Source organism: Mastigoproctus giganteus, chromosome 13 (genome assembly GCF_048544385.1).
Source record: "Mastigoproctus giganteus isolate SK-2022 chromosome 13, ASM4854438v1, whole genome shotgun sequence".
Lineage (NCBI taxonomy): Eukaryota > Metazoa > Arthropoda > Arachnida > Uropygi > Thelyphonidae > Mastigoproctus > Mastigoproctus giganteus.
The window spans coordinates 28304877-28323648 of NC_143587.1; the positions used below are offsets into that span (position 1 = coordinate 28304877).

Consider the following 18772-nt stretch of genomic DNA (forward strand, 5'->3'; position numbering starts at 1 on the left):
CACATTTTTCACTGGTGAGTAAATACAATGAAGTCATGAAGAGTTATTTGCTTCATGCTATTTTTATGCAACAGAAAACCAGTACACCATTTCTCCATAATAACATTGAAAAGCAAAACAGAATAATTAAACTAACAAGAAAAGTACTAAAAAATATATTCTTGCTCATATTCTGGCATGACAAGTAGGTCAGAGTTTACAATTATTTTAACAAATTAATACAATCATTAATTTAAAATTAAGTTAAAATATGTAACTTCATGCCCAAACAGAATGGTAAAATTTGATAGCCACTCACTAAACTGTGCAATACAGTTAATGAATAACCTTGATCTTGATGCAGACCAGTGGTCACAAAATAAATACAGTCAGATTTAAGAAAAATGTGTTTGCATAAAAATGTGAACTGCAGTTTTCTGTTAACCTTATAACTAATCATTTAAACTTGAAATTTCAACATTGATTTGTTACCTTTTGCTGTATGTAAAAGTCTCACTGGTCTCTGTTTTGGGACCTCCTTTTATTGATCTTATGTACTCGACTTGAGATTATTAAAGAGTATTACTGTTAACCATATTTTAGAGTCATGTGAACCACAGTTCACTAAAATGCATATGTGTTACTGCTCTCTCACACTTGACTACTGGTAGTTTCCAATCAGTTTCTTTTTTTTTTTTTTTTTTTTTGTCCACAATTATATTCTATCTTTTCTGGCCAAGGCTTACACTTGCTACTTTTCCAGATCTGAACTAAATCACTAGTAATTACGTGATGATTTTTTTTTTCTTAGTCAATCTCAGTTGCTCTCCTCTAACACTATAAATAAATAAAATTGTCTGAGATTACTTTTGTTCTATCATTTTGATTGAAGTTTCATAAATGGAACACTATCTGGAGATATTTAATAATTTATAAGGATAAAGAAAGAAAAGTTTTCTTTCTTTATTCTTAACTTGATAAAAACTCCCTGATAAGTTACCACAGTGCCACAGTTCTTCAAACTGAATCATCTGTAAACTGCTCTACAGCAGAGTTTAGAAGTTATTGAAATGCTGCCCTTTGGTTTCTTCATTTGCCAAGGCCATGAAATAAAGCACTATCACATGAAATCCTCCTTTCTATAAATTTTATTATTTTATTCTATTTAATCTTATTTGATTTGTTTTACAAATTTTGCTTTCAAAAATGCCAGCTGCACAAGAGACAAAATTTTCAGCAAGCACTGCATTCTTTCATATTTTGCATTACTTTTGTTCAATTAGAAGGAATATTTTACTTTGCAACATATTCCTTCTAATTCAACAAAAATAATGCAAAATATGCACAACTGTAATTCCTGATGTTCACCCTTCACATACACATTTTATTTAAGCTGAATTCAATATTTTTAATAATACTAAACTTAATATTTTACAAGTGATAATACCCCTAGATTCTAGGCATGAAATATATTTCATTATGCAAGTGTCTGTACAAAGTGCTACCCAAAAGTTTATGGACTGTAATAAAAAAATAATATAAACAAATAAAAACAAAAAATGGTCTCACTTACTGGTTGTTCCATGACATTCCAGTTAAAGTAGTTCCTTTGAGAGGTAACATGCCATATCAAGCAATTCTGCTGTTGATGGAATGAAGCACTTCTGAAATCCCTGCTCTCTTATTTCTCACAGCACCTGTTTGATTTTTGTTTGATCTCCAAAATATCATTAAACGTCCCTTTGAATTTAAATTTATACCCTAGAACAAATTCATGGCAAAACTCTGCTAATATCAAAAAACATGATCAAGATACTCTTTAAATTAGAGTTAGCCTGCCTGGCCATTTTTAGGCATGGAGATAAAGTGCTTTTCTACTAAGATGACTGCAGTTTTGTTTCTAAATCACCTGTAAACTTACACTTATCAACTGTGATGACCTTTGAAAAGAAGTTTGGGTCACTCTTAAATATCACAAATTGTTCTTTCAAATCCACCATCCTAGTAATACACAAAATTATTATGGTTACTCAATAAACTCCTACTCAGAGGCATAAAAAATAACAGTGAAACAAGTTAGATGAGCAGAACTGGCATCGAGCTCCTCACAAGGCTATACACACTATTACTATCTAGTGGCAGAACTTCATACCATCATCTATGTTGCCATGGAAAAAAAGGAATATAAAAACTTTTGGGCAGTCCCTTGTACCTCAAAAATATAAAACAGGAATAATGATATATACTTTATATTAATAAACCAATTAAGTTAATATGAAAATTCAATTAAATAGATTATGATCTCTTATAGAATCTAATAATTCATAGACCAGCATATACTTGTAGTACTACTATACATTTTTCTAAAGAAGACCCTAAAAATCACTTGCAAATTTTTGTTAGACTATACAGAATCAGATAGTAAATGAGTTTCATCAATAAACATACTATGTCTTTACTTGTTTTGAGTCAAACAAGTAGCAAAGACAGACAGCTTATATGGAAAGTGTCATGGTTAGGTGTCCATGCGTTGTAACAACAAATGCAAATGTTTATGAACTGAACTGCAGGATAGTTTACACACTTTATTTATTATTAAAAGCAACTCAATGTAAGGAAGGCAGGCTTATTTAGCACCAGCCTTTAAAACAAAAAAAAAAAAATTAACCTGGTTCCTCTACGGTGGATAGGTAGACTCGGCAACAAGTTCTAGTGACCAAAGTGATCATTTGTGATAGTGATATTGTAAAGACAGCTGTCACTGAAGAGGGTAAGAAAATACCAAGAAACATTTGACTCCATTATGAACATATTTCCAATTTGGAAATAAACATAATTATATCAACATAGGTTTGAGTGCTTTATTAACTTCAAATAACCTGTTTCAATTCAAGTATTTGTCCAATCCTTCCTTGGATTTATATATGCTTTCCAGTTCTATATTTCTGAACTGGAAACTTTAGATAATAATTAATTACAACAATATTTGAGCTAAAGGAAAACTTTCTTATACCTAGTCTACAACTATCCTTTCTTAATTCAAGTGCAGGTCTTCTAGTTTGTACCATTAGCAAATGAAAAAAAAATTCCCATTATTTAATTTACTAAAGCCTTTCAAAGTTTTAAATACTAAATCTGAAACTCCCCTATACTTCTTTATGTTTCATTTCCTTCATTGTGCCTTTTTCCACATCCTTCCTGAAATGCTTCCTTTTACCCAGTTTTTTTTTTTTTTTTTAAGAAAAACTCAAGCACAAGAGGTTTGCTATTTGCTATTTTGGTTTTTAGGAGCATTAGCAACTAAGGCCATATTGCTCTGGGAATATGCGATGGTCATTCTCTGACCTTTCCGCATCCTCCATATTTAGTGGTCACGGGCTCGAACCCCGGTCTAATCAAGAAGCATGTGCTACGCACTGCTGCTCCTTCCCACCTGGCTGCAGAGGCGCCTAAGCACAAGAGGTATTAGAATCTATGGTACCTAGTACTTTCCATGGGTTGAAGGTTAAGAAGATGTTACACTTCAATTTCTGTAGATTGTAATTTTCAGGAAATACATATGAAGGGAGCTTGTTCTTGAAAATGGAAGTTGAATGAATAAATTAAGAAGAAGAAAAGTTGGTTCTATGAGTTCGAAGTTGGACAGTAAAATGATGTTGACTAGTTGCGTCACGTCTTCAGACTGGTTTGGAAGAGAAAGCAGAATTATAGAAGCCAGTTCAGAAGAACAGTGCCTGTGGAAGTATCTATAGAAAAGGCATGCAACAGAAACAAAACTTCTATAAGACAGAAACTGAAGAAACTTTGTTAGAGATGAGTCATTAATTAACCTGACTGCACTCTTTTGAATGGAATCTAGAAGCCTGAGAGAGAGAGAGAGGTTTTGGGGGCACTGCCCCAGATGTGAGAACAATATTCCATGGTAGGGCGGATATGCAATTTGTACAGATTGAACAGCTGTTTTGAAGAACAGTAATGCTGAAAGCAAAAGAGAAACTCCAGTTTTTTTAATAGAGAAGAAGCAATATTTGTAACGTGCCTATGTCAAGAGAGATTAGAAGTTAGGGTAATCTGAAATAGAGATATAGGATCTTGCCTAGATTAGAGTGTGTCATCAAAGATAAGCATAGGAGCAGAAGAATCCTCTTTGCAAGATATAAGACAGGACTGAGTTTTAGAAGGATTGAAATCAACTATGTTATCTCTGCCCTGCTGGAGAGTTACCTGGAGATCAGCATTTAAGGAACTGAGTTGAATTATTTGTGTTAATGTGCAGGGAAAGTTGACATCTTTTAAGGAATTTGTTCACCATTTCTATCTTTCACTCATAGAGAAAGAGATACATAGACAGGTACCCCTTGCCTTAGAAAAATGTCAACAATTCCTTTAGTTTCAAAACACTTATAAGCACACTAAAAGCACCCACTGCCTTTACATCTTTCATAAAATTAGCTCTGATAGAAGAGTTGAGTTAATTTTGCTACTCATAGCTATTAATTGTGATTCTGAAATTATTGAATTTGAAAGTATATTTTACTGCATATGTAAATGTTACAAAGTTCATGAATCCTTGTTAATTAAAACATACTCTTTAAGCCAGAGCATCCTCATGTTAATGTCAGTAAAAAATAGGTGGAATGATTAATACATAAATAAATTAAAATGAAAAGGTAAATAACAATGTACAATTTTGTATAAGCTTGTCTAATAGTGCTTACCTTGTATAATGATTAATTTAATTAAAATAATGATGGCTAACTGAAATTATATATGAACATACATGAATAAACTTGAAAATCCATGAAAGTAATTAAAAATTAAACCTGGTAAAATATATAAGCTAAGGATGAAAAATTGATAAAATTATTTTTCATTTTTCATTGAATTAATTAAAATCAGTTTTAATTAAAATTAATTAATTTAATTATTTTTTCATTCTTCTTCATTTACTGTGCTAATTTTCATCCGAATTTATGGCTTTATGTATTACATTTTATTTAGTTATCTATCATTCATTTAATTCAAGTAGTTTTATACTTCAAAATTATCCTTGATTTTACAAGATAAGTACACTATTGTGTACTTTCAGTTTTAAATTCTCTTTGTATTAATTATCTAAAAACTATTGTTTAGTGACATTTACACTGGGGATACTCTGGTTTAAAATATAGGAATCCAAAACACTATATCAGTATTAATGGCAAAGCTAAGAAGAAGCCCTGCTGTTAAATTATTTTAGTTTTCCTCTAGTCTTGTAAATTTTATTTAACAGAAAAGCAAGACATATATATGAGCCTCAGAAGCCTTTGAGGATTATCTTGTGCAGATAATCCTCAAAGGCTATCCCTGCCACATAAAAATCTATAAGTCAGAAATAAAAATATATTTAAAATAATATATTTTTAATGGTATCATATTAATTTAATTTTTTACTGAGAATACTGTTATGTACCAATAACAACCTTTCACAGTTACCCAGCAGCTGGTATCAGCTTCCCCGCATTCATTTCTAGTAACACAAACATATTCTCCCTCATCTTCAGGATATGCCTCAGCAATAAACAAGGTTGCAGTTTGACCATCATAACTTATCCTGAAGTCCTTGTTCTGTTGCACAGGTTGGGAATCTTTATACCAAGTAACTGATGGGACTGGATTACCTGCCACCTCACATGATAAGCTAAATGGTTTTCCATCCATAGCTGTTCCATTGATAAGTGGCCTTATGACATGTGGAGACTGCGTGGTCTGAGGATCTTTGGCTAAAATTAAAAAATAAAATTACAGACAATGACTAAAATTTACTTATTATAATTTTTAAGTATGGTATTTAAAAATATATATACACAATTTATATTTTGTAAGTTTATTATAATAATAATTATGATTTCATACTACATTGATTTATTTTTGAATATTCAAATATACCACCTACTCTCAATAGTAAATCTAAAAAATAAAAACAGTTAGCTAAACTGTAGTTAGTTAACTATTTTTATTTTTTGCCTTCTTTTTATACTATTTTAATTTTCGTATCATAGACTGATTTATTAATTTTTAAAACTTAAAACTGTAAACTGTTGCTTTGATTATTTAAAATATATAATTGTTCCAGACTTACCCTTTACCTCCAGATGAATAGATGACAGAATCCTATTCTGAATGTTTTCTGCTATTACAGTATATTTCCCTGCATCAGCTTTTGTAACTGACTGGATTTCTAAAATGTATACTCCTTCACTTTCCATAATCTTCACTCTTTCACCAGAACTCAAGCAAGTCCTACCTTTCATCCATTTGACAGATGGTTCTGGATAGCCTTGTACCGAACACAAAAAACGAGCATTTTCTCCTTCATTTACCAATTTACTATTAGGTGAAATTACAAATACTGGTGCTTTGGGCCGTTTCCTATTATACTCTGACATTTTGGACTTGGATGAAACACCTGAAAGAGATATACAATATATATGTATGTAGTATTATTTGTTGATTGCAAACTATAATAAAGGACTTCATTTCAGCATTTGAATAAAAACACAAGATTGCTTTGACTTAATTACCTAGAGGCATGAAAACAAACAAACAAAAAACATATCTAAAATCCAGTATATCACAGAAAAAAACTGACTCTGTATCTAATACTTTATTTCCTGTGTGAATGTATAAAAGATGTGGATGTATTTAAGACTTAAGATGTTTTTCTACCCTAAAGCTTAGAGTATCTGGTCTGTCCTTAAAAAATATCCCACAAGCTTAATGTATTTTCAACCTGTTTAAAGAGATTTCTCACCTAAAGAGTACAGTTCAATAATAAACAAACAAAAAAAAAAAATGAAGCAGTCTACATCTGGGAATTACTGTAATACTGCTATGTATTTCAGTATGAATACTAAATATGAGTGGTGGACAGCAATATTTTAGAAAGAGGAAGCAATAATTATTAATACATTGTTGCAGTGGTGATGCCAGCAATGGTTACAAGAACAAATACCAAATTTTCCTTTTTATTTTTGAAAAATTTTGGTTTTTTCTTTAAGTGTTTTTGCATATACACATAATGCACCTATTGTTCACTGTCCGTCTATCCATCTGCATGTAATAAATTGAATGAAAGTCCAAGATGGATGATTTCATAAAAATCCATCCTAATGGATAGATTATCATGAAATTTTATACCTTGAGCCTGTTGATAAGATTTGTTCAGCCATTCCAAATCTCATTAAAATCAGATGAAAGAAATCGGACCTAATGCACCTATTGTCTTCATATCCATTCACTGTCTGTCTGTCCATCTGCAAGTAATAAATTGAATGAAAGCCCAATTTCATAAAAATAATCTATCAACTAGGATGATGATTTCATAAAAATCCATCCTAGTGGATAGATTATCATGAAATTTTATACCTTGAGCCTGTTGATAAGATTTGTTCAGCCATTCCAAATCTCATTAAAATCAGATGAAAGAAATCGGCAATTATTTTTCTCTTCTTTCTTTTTTGTTTGCATGTAATAACTTGACTCCCAGTGGATAGATTTTCATGAAATTTTATAGTTGGGTCTCCTAGAATGATTCGTTGAGCCCTCCCAAATTTCATTAAAATTGCACCAGTAGGAAACCTACAAATATTATTTCTTTATCTTCCATCTGCATGTAATAACTTGAATCCAAAAGGATGGATTCATCAAATTTTATATTTGGTGAATATTTTATATATATATTTTATATTTGCCTGCTAAAAATATTTGTCATAGCTTCCCAAATTTCATTAAAATCAGACCAATAAAAATTGGTAATTATTATTTATGTTTTTCATACATATCATATAGGTTAATGATATACTGTTTATTGTAGCTGAAGCAGTAGGTATTATGCTTGTTGCCACACACTGGTTAGAGGAATGAATAAAATGTGGTGCATGCACAGAAATGAAGTTTTCTCAATTTACATATAACAGTTGTTGCATTTTGCTTCTTTTTTTTTAAATATAAATCATGAATTATTACTATTTGCTAATGTACCCAAATTGTAAGGCACTATATACCCTACATACTCTAAGAAGTATTAAAACCAACCTGGTTTTAATACTTCTTAGAGTGTGCCAATGTATTTTACAACCTTTATACTAAAAGGTTGTAAAAGTCAGTCGACATCGCTGGACAGTGCAGTGTTGAGTCAGTTTGGTGTGACATAAGCATTGGGAGATCAAAATTGAGAGTAGGAGTGTGCTATAGGCCTAATGACTCTGACGAGTATAATAAGGAACTGTACAGGGAAATAGAGTGGACCAGTAAATCAGAGAGTCTTATAATGGGAGATTTTAATTTCCCAGATATTGACTGGAATTTGGGGGCTGGTTACTCACACACTAGCAGGGCTTTTGTGGATTTATTGGATGATTGTTTTCTACATCAGCATGTTCGGGAGGCAACTAGAGGGAGTAATACTCTTGATTTGATTATCAGCAGTGATTCTTCATGCATTAAGAATCTGCAGATAAATGAACCACTAGGTGGCAGTGATCACAGTGTTCTGAAGTGGGATTTACTGAAAGAGGTAACTACCATTAGGGGTAAAGGGAAGGGTTATTGCTTCCGTAAAGGCGACTACGATGGACTGAGACAGTATTTAAATTCTATACAGTGGGACCAACTGATGATGTTACCAACAGCAAATTCAAAATGGGAAGCATTCAAAGAACTTATCTTGCAAGCTACTAGGCTTTACATACCAACTAAGAAATATTGTTCAAGGTTTAGGCCAAAATGGATGTCAGATGAACTAATGAGGCATATGGCAGAGAAGAAAAATGCATGGGATACTTACAAATTACACATGACACAGAAGCCTATGATAGATACAAGTTGATATGCAACCAAGTTACAAAGGAGGTTAGGCAGGCAAAGGCAGATTATGAGAAATCCTTGGCAAGGGATGCAAAGAAAAACAGCAAAGAGTTCTTTACTTATGTAAACTCTAGAAGGAAGGGGATGAATCAGATTGGTCCACTTGATATTGATGGGTCAACTGTTGATGATCCTGCTCAGGTAGCTAACAAACTAAATGAATATTTTGCATCGACATTCACACATGAGGAGTTATTCAGCAAGGGGAATGCCAGAGGTGTATTCAACTCTAGCAGTAAGCTACAGAATCTTGAAATAACTGGGAGTAAAGTGGAGGAGGAAACTGTTGAAGATAAACACAAGAAAGGCACCCGGGGTGGATGGGATCTATCCAGTTATATTAAAGGAGGCAGCAAAGGAAGTAAGCAAACCCTTAGCCATAATTATGAGAGCTTCCTTGGACTCAGGGGAGGTACCCATAGACTGGAAATGTGCAAATGTGACCCCAATTCACAAAGGAGGATCAAAGGCTGACACAAGTAATTATAGACCTGTGAGCTTAACTTCTGTTCAAGGAAAATTAATGGAGGCACTGGTTAAAGAAGCACTGCAGGATCATTTAGACAAGACTTCAGTTATAGCTCAGACACAGCATGGTTTTGTTAAGGGGAAGTCTTGCCTGACCAACTTGATTGGATACTATGATGTAGTCACAAAAGAACTGGATGCAGGGAATAACTTTGATATATTATATACTTGGATCTTAGAAAGGCTTTTGATACTGTTGCACATGGAAGACTGCTACACAAATTGGAGCAGTGTGACATTGGAGGCAAATTGCTGCTATGGATAAAGGGGTGGTTGAGGGGGAGAAGACAGAGAGTGGTAATCAATGGACACTGCTCATCGTGGACTAATGTTATTAGTGGAGTCCCTCAGGGCTCAGTGTTGGGTCCATTATTGTTTTCTGTATTTATAAATGATATTGATGATGGTATATCAAGCTTAATGTCCAAGTTTGCAGATGATACAAAGGTTGGCAGGGTTGTCAAGGACACTACTGACACTATGCTGCAGCAACAGGATCTGGAAAGGTTGAGCAGATGGGCTGAGAGGTGGCAAATGAAGTTTAACATTGACAAATGTAAAGTACTACACATGGGAAACAGCAACCCCAGAGCAACGTATCAACTCTGTGGTACTACACTGACAGTGGTAGAGAATGAAAGGGACTTGGGGGTGATTGTGCAGGCAGATATGAAGTTCTCTGAGCAGTGCAGATGGGCTGCAAGAGTAGCTCATGGAGTATTGTCAATGATATACAGGAATTTTTCCAGCAGGGATAAGGAGGTGATTATTCCATTGTATAAGGCAATGGTCAGGCCACACCCAGGTCTGGAGGCCTCATTTCAAGAAGGATGTAGAGCTGCTGGAACGAGTACAGAGAAGGGCAACAAGATTAGTGAATGAAACAAAGGGGTGCTCTTACGAAGAAAGGCTTAAGTTTTGCAAATTACAGTGTCTGGAGACTAGGCACCAGCGAGGTGATCTGATAGAGGTGTATAAAGCCTTGAATGGTTTAAGCATGCTCAATGCTGATGGGATTCTTCCTCTAGCTCAGAAAAATCACCTGAGAGGGCATAAATTCAAATTGAGGAAAGACAGATGTAGGATAGACGTGCGGAAATTTGCCTTTAGCCAGCGGGTGGTTGGTTGGTGGAACAGACTGCCATCCCTTGTGGTGGAGGTTGATAGCCTAAATAAGTTTAAGGCTCAGCTGGACAGGTATTTTGAATGAACATAGGGGTGAAGTGGAAGTGGGTTTTTTTTTTTTTTTTTTTTGGCTGATGCTGCATAAGCTTGCTTTCTTGCATCAAATGCCTCTACTAATGCTAAAGAATTACAATACTTATTAAACATTAATTTTTTAATCAAAAATTTTAAAAATGTTATTTTTTTTATACCTGTTTACTTTCAACAAAAACCTTTTGTTAATCCTCATGAGTGAAAAAATAGTTATAAACAAAATATAAACATGAAACTATCAGTCTCTTCCATCTTATAAAATAATTTAATCCTCCATGCAGATATCACAAAAATCATGGCAGCAGGGTGTTGTGTACAAGGCATTTTAATTAGTTTTAGCAGTAGCATTAGTAGAGGCATACAATGCAAGAAAGCCAACTTATACAGCATCAGCCAAAAAAAAAAGAAAGACTCTTCCCATTTCACCCATCCATTCCCTCCAAACATTTGTCTAGTTCTGCCTTCAATTTATTGAGGCTGTCAACTTCCACAATGACAAGATGAAAGATGGAAGTTTGTTCCAGTAATCAACCACCCGCTGGCTAAAGGCAAATTTCTGCACATCTATTCCACAACTTTCCTCAATTTGAATTTACATCCCCTCAGGTGATTAATCTGGGCAACAGGAAGAATCCCATCAGCATTGAGCTTTCTCAAACCATTCAAGGCCTTATATACCTCAATCAGATCACCTAGCAGGTGCCCAGTTTCCAGATACTGCAATTTGCAGAACTTCAGCTCTTCTTCGTAAGGGCAACCTTTTGTTTCATTCACCAATCTCATTACCCTTCAATGTACTTGTTCCAGCAGATCTACATCCTAAATTGAGGCCTCCAAACCTGTATACAGTACTCAAGGTGTGACCTGACCATTGCCTTATACAAGAAGATAATCATCTCCTTATCCTTGCCAAAAAATTCCTGTATTTCATTGACAAGACACCATGAGCTATTCTTGCAGACTTTCTGCACTGCTCAGAAAACTTCACAGCTGACTGCACAATTAGCTCCAAGTCTTTTTCATTCTCCACTACCTTGAGTACGGCACAGTTGTTATGTTTATGGAAATAAAATATCAGAAATAGTTGATATGGGAACTTTAAAATTTTATATTTGGCCCATATAAAAATTTTAAATTTTTTAAGTTTAATTTAATAACTTTTTTGAATTTTAATTTAAAACATAATAACATTTTCATATGCAGTAAAACATTTTAATTTTATTGCATATTACAATAACGATTCTGAAATACCCAATATTTTTTAAGGGCACAAAAGGTGATATTTTTGTACACATTGGCACTAATGGCCTTAAGGGTAAGAGATCTGCAGATTTACTTAACAAGTACAGGTCAATGTTGAAAAAAAGTCAGGAGTTAGGGTTAAATCTGAAAGTGTCTGCAATTCTGCCAAGACACGATAGGAGAGAGTATATGATGAGAGCCTTGTCAATCAATTCAGCCCTGGAGAGATTGTGGGGTAGAATTTCTTTCAGCGTCATCTGTGCTTGCTAACAGGAGAGACTACTTCTACAGGGATGGGATACACTTAAATATAAAGGGTGCAAGAATATTTGCTAATGCTATCTAAGCAGTGTTAAGTGGTTCAGAAAACTGCTAACTAGGGGAAATTCACAGACTAAAAGATTAAATGGAGGGAAAGGCGAAAGTGATTCTTGCACTGCTTCTATTGTAATGAGCAGCACTCTAGAGAACAAGTTGCTGGGGATTTCAAGGACTGCTGGGGGTGATAGTGAAACAAGTAAATACATGGGCTGTGTTAGGGTAACTAAGAGTAGGAACAGGTGCATGTATACTTACATGTACATCAATGCTAGAAGTATAGTATATAAATTTGATGAATTTGAAGTGCTGATCAAGACATCAAAGGCAGATATTGTAGGGATATCAGAGACATGGTGCCACACAGATATAAGCAGTACAGAATTGGAATTTGGGGAGTACAATATGTACAGAAATGATAGACAGGGTAGGAAGGGAAGATGGATTATGCTGTTAGTTAAGAAACACATAAAATCTAAGGAACTGCATCCAGTTGACATGAGTGGACAGTGCAATGCTGAGTCAGTTTGGTGTGACATAAACTCTGGGAAAGGAAAATGAGAGTAGGAGTGCATTATAGGCCTGATGAGTACAATGAACAATTGTGCAGAGAAATAGAGTGGGCCAGAAAATTAGAATGTCTTGTAATGGGGGATTTTAAGATTCCAGATAGTGACTGGAACTTGTGGGTTGATCACTAGCACACTAGCAAGACTTTTGTGGATTTATTAGAGGATCGTTTTCTACAGCAACATGTTCAAGGAGCAACCAGAGGGAGTAATACTCTTGACTTGATAATCAGCAATGACTATTTATGCATTAAGAATTTGCAGATAAAGGAACCACTAGGTGGCAGTGATAACAGTGTACTGATGTTGGATTTACTTAAAGATGTAACTACCGTAAAGGGAAAGGTTTTTGTTTTCGTAAAGGTGACTACAGTGGTCTCAGACAATTTTTAAATTCTATACAGTGGGATCAACTGATGATGTGAAAAACAGTGAATTCTAAATGGGAAGCCTTCAAGAAATTAATCTTGAAAGCTACAAGGCTTTAAATAACAACTAAGAAATACTGTTCAAGATTTATACCTAAATGAATGTCAGATGAACTAATGAGGCTCGTAGCAGAGAAGAAAATTGCTGGGGATGCATAGAAATTATCAGGTGACACAGAAGCCTATGGCAGATAAGGTACTTTGTAATCAATTCACAAAGGAGGTTAGGCAAGCAAAAAGGCCGATTACAATAAATCCTTGGCAAAGGATGCAAAGAAAAACAATAAAGACTTCTTTATTTATGTAAACTGTAGAAGGAAGGGGATGAATCAGATTGGTCCACTTGATGTTGGTGTCTCAACTGTTGATGATCCCTCGGATAGCTGACAAACTGAATGAGTATTTTGCATCTACATTCACACACAAGCAATTCTGTAAGGAAGGGGAGGACAGAAGTTTACTAAACTCTAGCATTAGCATTAGTAGAGGCGTATGATGCAAGAAAGTAAACTTATGCAGCATCAGCCAAAAAAAAAAAAAAAAAAAACCCACTTCCATTTCACCCCTCCATTCATTCGAAATACCTGTCCAGCTGAGCCTTAAATTTATTTAGGCTATCAACTTCCACAACAAGGGACGGAAGTCTGTTCCACCAACCAACTACCAGCTGGCTAAAGGCAAATTTCTGCACATCCATCCTACATCTGTCTTTCCTCAATCTGAATTTATGCCCTCTCAGGTGATTATTCTGAGCAAGAGGAAGTATTCCATCAGCATTGAGCATGCTCAAACCATTCAAGGCTTTATACACCTCAATCAGATCACCTCGCTGGTGCCTAGTCTCCAGACACTGTAATTTACAAAACTTAAGCCTTTCTTCGTAGAGCAACCCTTTGTTCCATTCACTAATCTTGTTGCCCTTCTCTGTACTCATTCCAGCAGCTCTACATCCTTCTTGAAATGAGGCCTCCAGACCTGTATACAGTACTCAAGGTGTGGCCTGACCATTGCCTTATACAAGGGAATAATCACCTCCTTATCCCTGCTAGAAAAATTCCTATATATCATCGACAAGACACCATGAGCTATTCTTGCAGCCCATCTGCACTGCTCAGAGAACTTAATATCTGCCTGCACAATTATCCCCCAGGTCCTTTTCATTCTCTACCACTGTCAGTGTAGTACCACAGAGTTCATACGTTGCTCTGGGTTTACTGTTTCCCATATGTAATACTTTACATTTGTCAATGTTAAACTTAATTTGCCACCTCTCAACCCATCTACTCAACCTTTCCAGATCCTGTTGTAGCAGCATAGCGTCAGTAGTGTCCTTAACAACCCTGCCAACCTTTGTATCATCTGCAATCTTGGACATTAAGTTTGATATACCACCATCAATATCATTTATAAATACAGAAAACAATAATGGACCCAACACTGAACCCTGAGGGACTCCTCCAATAACATTAGTCCATGATGAGCAGTGTCCATTGATTGCCACTCTCTGTCTTCTCCCCCTCAACCATCCCTTTATCCATAGCAGCAATTTGCCTCCAATGCCACACTGCTCCAATTTGTGCAACAGTCTACCATGTACAATGGTATCAAAAGCCTTTCTAAGATCCAAATATATAATATCAAAGTTATTCCCCTGCATCCAGTTCTTTTGTGACTGCATCATTTCAAATTGGTCAGGCAAGACTTTCCCTTAACAAAACCATGCTGCGTTCTGTGTTCAAGCTATAACTGAAGTCTTGTCTAGATGATCCTGCAGTGCTTCTTTAACCAGTGCCTCCATTAATTTTCCTGGAACAGAAGTTAAGCTAACAGGTCTATAATTTACTTGTGTCAGCCTTTGATCCTCCTTTGTGAATTGGGGTCACATTTGCACATCTCCAGTCTATGGGTACCTCCCCTGAGTCCAAAGAAGCTCTCATAATTATCCTAAGGGTTTGCTTGCTTACTTCCTTTGCTGCCTCCTTTAATATAACTGGATTTAATATAACTCTAACAGGGAACTAAATGATTTTGTAATAACAGAGAGCAAAGTGGAGGAGAAATTGTTGAAGTTAAACATAATAAAGGCACCTGGGGCAGATGAACTCTATCCAGTTATATTAAAGGAGGCAGTGAGGGAAGTAAGCAAACTCTTAGCCTTAATTATGAGAGCATTCTTAGATTCAGGGAGGTCCCATGGACTGGAGATGTGCAAATGTATCCCCAATTCACAAAGGGGGTTCAAAGGGTAGCAGAAATAATTATAGACCTGTTAGTTTAACTTCTGTTCCTGGGAAAATAATGGAGTCATTGGTTAAAGAAGTGATGCAGGATCACCTAGACAAGTTTGCAGTAATAGCTCACACACAGCATTGGTTTGTTAAGGGGAAGTCTTGTCTGACCAATTTGATTGGGTCTATAATGGGTGAAGATGAAGTTACTGTAGAGTTGTTAAAATTGGGAGGATGACACATGACACAAAAACTGGCAAGACTCTTCACAAAATGCATTAGAAAAGGTGTGATGCCTAAGCAGTGGAATAATGCAATCAGATAAATCAGAAATTGGAAATTATAGACCAATTAGCTTGTTATCCCACATCTACAAGTTGTTCACAAGGGTCATTACTAACAGATTAGAAAGAATACTTGATGAGAATCAACCAAAAGAGCAAGCTGGCTTTAGGACAGGATTCTCAACTATAAATCACCTTCATGTAATATCGCAGCTAATGGAGAAAGCAAATGAATATAAAACATCGTTATTCCTGGCACTTGTGGATTATGAAAAGGCATTTGACTCCATACAGCATAAGGCAATGTTTCGGGCACCAGAAAAACAAGGCATAGATACCCCATATATTATGATTTTGAAGAAAATATATATGAGAATGCTACCTCCTTTATTAGACTAGATAAAGACAGTAGCAAATTTAAAATTGAGAAAGGTGTTCGACAAGGAGACACACTATCTCCGAAGTTGTTTACTGCTGCCCTTGAGGAGCTTTCAGAAGATTAGACTGGTTGCAGAAAGGAGTCAATGTGAATGGAGAGTACCTAAACCATTTACGATTTGCAGATGACATTGTGGTCATAAGCAATGATCCGAAAGAATTGGAGGAAAATCTTAATCAGTTATGTAGCGTTAGTAAGGATTTTGGACTAAAGATGAATATGGCTAAAACAAATGTAATGATGAAGAAGTACGCCACAGAAAGGGATATAATGATCGAAGGAGCAGTAATTGAAAAGGTGGAGCCATATACTTATCTGGGACAAGTCATTAGATGTAATAATGATAAATGGCTGGAAGTCAAGAGAAGAATAAATTTTGGATGGATAGCATTCAGGAAATATAGTCACATACTGAGGAGCAATATCCCAATTTGTCTGAAACGTAAAATAATGAACCAATTTATACTCCCCACCATGACTTATGGAAGTGAAACTTGGGCACTCACCAAAAGAATGGAAGAGAAGCTAAGAACTACACAGCGAAGAATGGAACGAATTATATTAGGAATCAGACTGTTAGATAAGAAGAGAAACACATGGATTAGGCAGCAAACTCAAGTAAAGTACATTCTTATCAAAGCTAAAGAACTAAAATGGTCTTGGGCAGGACACATAACTCAAAGACATGATGACAGATGGACTAAGAAAATAACAGAGTGGTACTCAAGAGGAGCTAGAAGAAAACCTGGAACACAATGATAGAGATGGACAGATGAAATTCATGAGTTTGTGGGTAGTAAATGGATGGCCATTGCACAAAACAGAAGGAACTGGAAAGTTGTTGGAAAGGCCTTCATCCTATAGTGGATTGAAAATGGCTGATGATGCTGATGTGGTCACATAGGAACTGGATGAAAAAAATAATTTTGATACCATATACTTGAATTTCAGGTATATGGTATTTAAAGAAAGTTTTTGATACTGTTGCACATGGAAGACTGCTGCACAAATTGGAGGTATGGCATTAAGGGCAAGTTGCTGCAATGAATAAAGGGATGGTTGAGTGGGAGATCATAAATGGACAGGTTTACTGCAATGGTAAAGGGATGGTTGAGTGGGAGATCATAAATGGACACTGCTCTACATGGACTAATGTTATTAGTGGAGTCACCCAGGCTTCATTGTTGTTTTGGGCCCATTGTTGTTTTGTGTATTTATCAATTATATCAATGGCGGTATATCAGGCTTAAGTTTGCAGATGATACAAAGGTTGGCAGGGTTGTTAATGACAATAAAGACATTATGCTACTGCAACAGATCTAGAAAAGTTAGGCAGATGGGCTGAGAAGTGGCAACTGAAGTTTAACATTGACAAATGCATATGGGTAGCACAGTAACCCAAGGGAAACATACCAATTGTGTGGTACTAAACTCAGGGAGGTGGAGAATGTGTGTGTGTGTGTGTGTGTGTGTGTGTGTGTGTGTGTGTGTGTGTGTGTGTGTGTGTGTGTGTGTGTGTGTGTGTGTGTGTGTGTGTGTGTGTGTGTGTGTGTGTGTGTGTGTGTGTGTGTGTGAGGTTTAATGGTGCATAAGCTGCTGGGTTATAGTGCACCTAGAGGTGAAGAATGAAAAAGACCTGGGGGTAATTGTGCAGTCAGATATGAAGTTTTCTGAGTAGTGCAGATGGGCTGTCAGTGCAGGTCATGAAGTTTTGTTAATGATATATAGGAATTTTGCCAGCAGAGACAAGGAGGTGATTGTTCCTTTGTATAAGGAAATGGTCAGGCCACACCTTAAGTATTGCATACAGGTCTGAAGGCCTCATTTAGGAAAGGTGTAGAGTTGCTAGGAGTACAGAGAAGGGCAACAAGATTGGTGAGAGGAACAAAGGAGTGCTCTACTAAGAGAGGCTTAAGTTCTGCAAGTTGTAGCAACTGGAAATTTGGCACATGCGAGGTGATCTGATTGAGGTGTAAAAGGTCTTGATGGTTTCAATAGGCTCGATGCTAATGGGATATTTCCACTTGTTCAGATTAAGAACCTGAGGGAATATAGATTCAAATTTGAGTTATTGCTCAAAACATCAAAGGCAGATATTGTTGGGATTTCAGAGATGTGGTGTCACACAGATATAAGGAATGCAGAACTGGAATTTGGGGAGTACAATGTCTACAGAAAGGATAGACAGGATAGGAAGGGAGGAGGGGTTATGCTATTAGTTAAGAAACACATAAAATCCAAGGAAGTGAAGCCAGTCGACATCACTGGACAGTGCAGTGTCGAGTCAGTTTGGTGTGACATAAGCATTGGGAGATCAAAATTGAGAGTAGGAGTGTGCTATAGGCCTAATGACTCTGATGAGTATAATAAGAAACTGTACAGAGAAATAGAGTAGGCCAGTAAATCAGAGAGTCTTATAATGGGGGATTTTAATTTCCCAGATATTGAGTGGAATTTGGGGGCTGGTCACTCACACACTAGCAAGGCTTTTGTGGATTTATTGGATGATTGTTTTCTACATCAGCATGTTCGGGAGGCAACTAGAGGGAGTAATACTCTTGATTTGATTATCAGTAGTGATTCTTCATGCATTAAGAATCTGCAGATAAATGAACCACTAGGTGGCAGTGAT

At 35.8% G+C, this 18772-nt stretch overlaps 1 protein-coding gene across 3 annotated transcripts in view; it reads right to left on the bottom strand.

Annotated features, from left to right (window-relative positions):
- LOC150075900 (myosin light chain kinase, smooth muscle-like) overlaps positions 1-18772 on the bottom strand; it is a 212679-nt gene that overhangs the window by 61223 nt on the left and 132684 nt on the right. For all 3 annotated transcript variants that reach the window (XM_090387045.1, XM_090387043.1, XM_090387044.1), the window contains exons 5-6: positions 6101-6427; positions 5442-5741 (exon numbers count right to left, since the gene is read on the bottom strand). In XM_090387045.1, coding sequence (XP_090243171.1) covers positions 5442-5741; positions 6101-6427 — 627 coding nt within the window. The remainder of the gene's footprint in view (positions 1-5441; positions 5742-6100; positions 6428-18772) is intronic.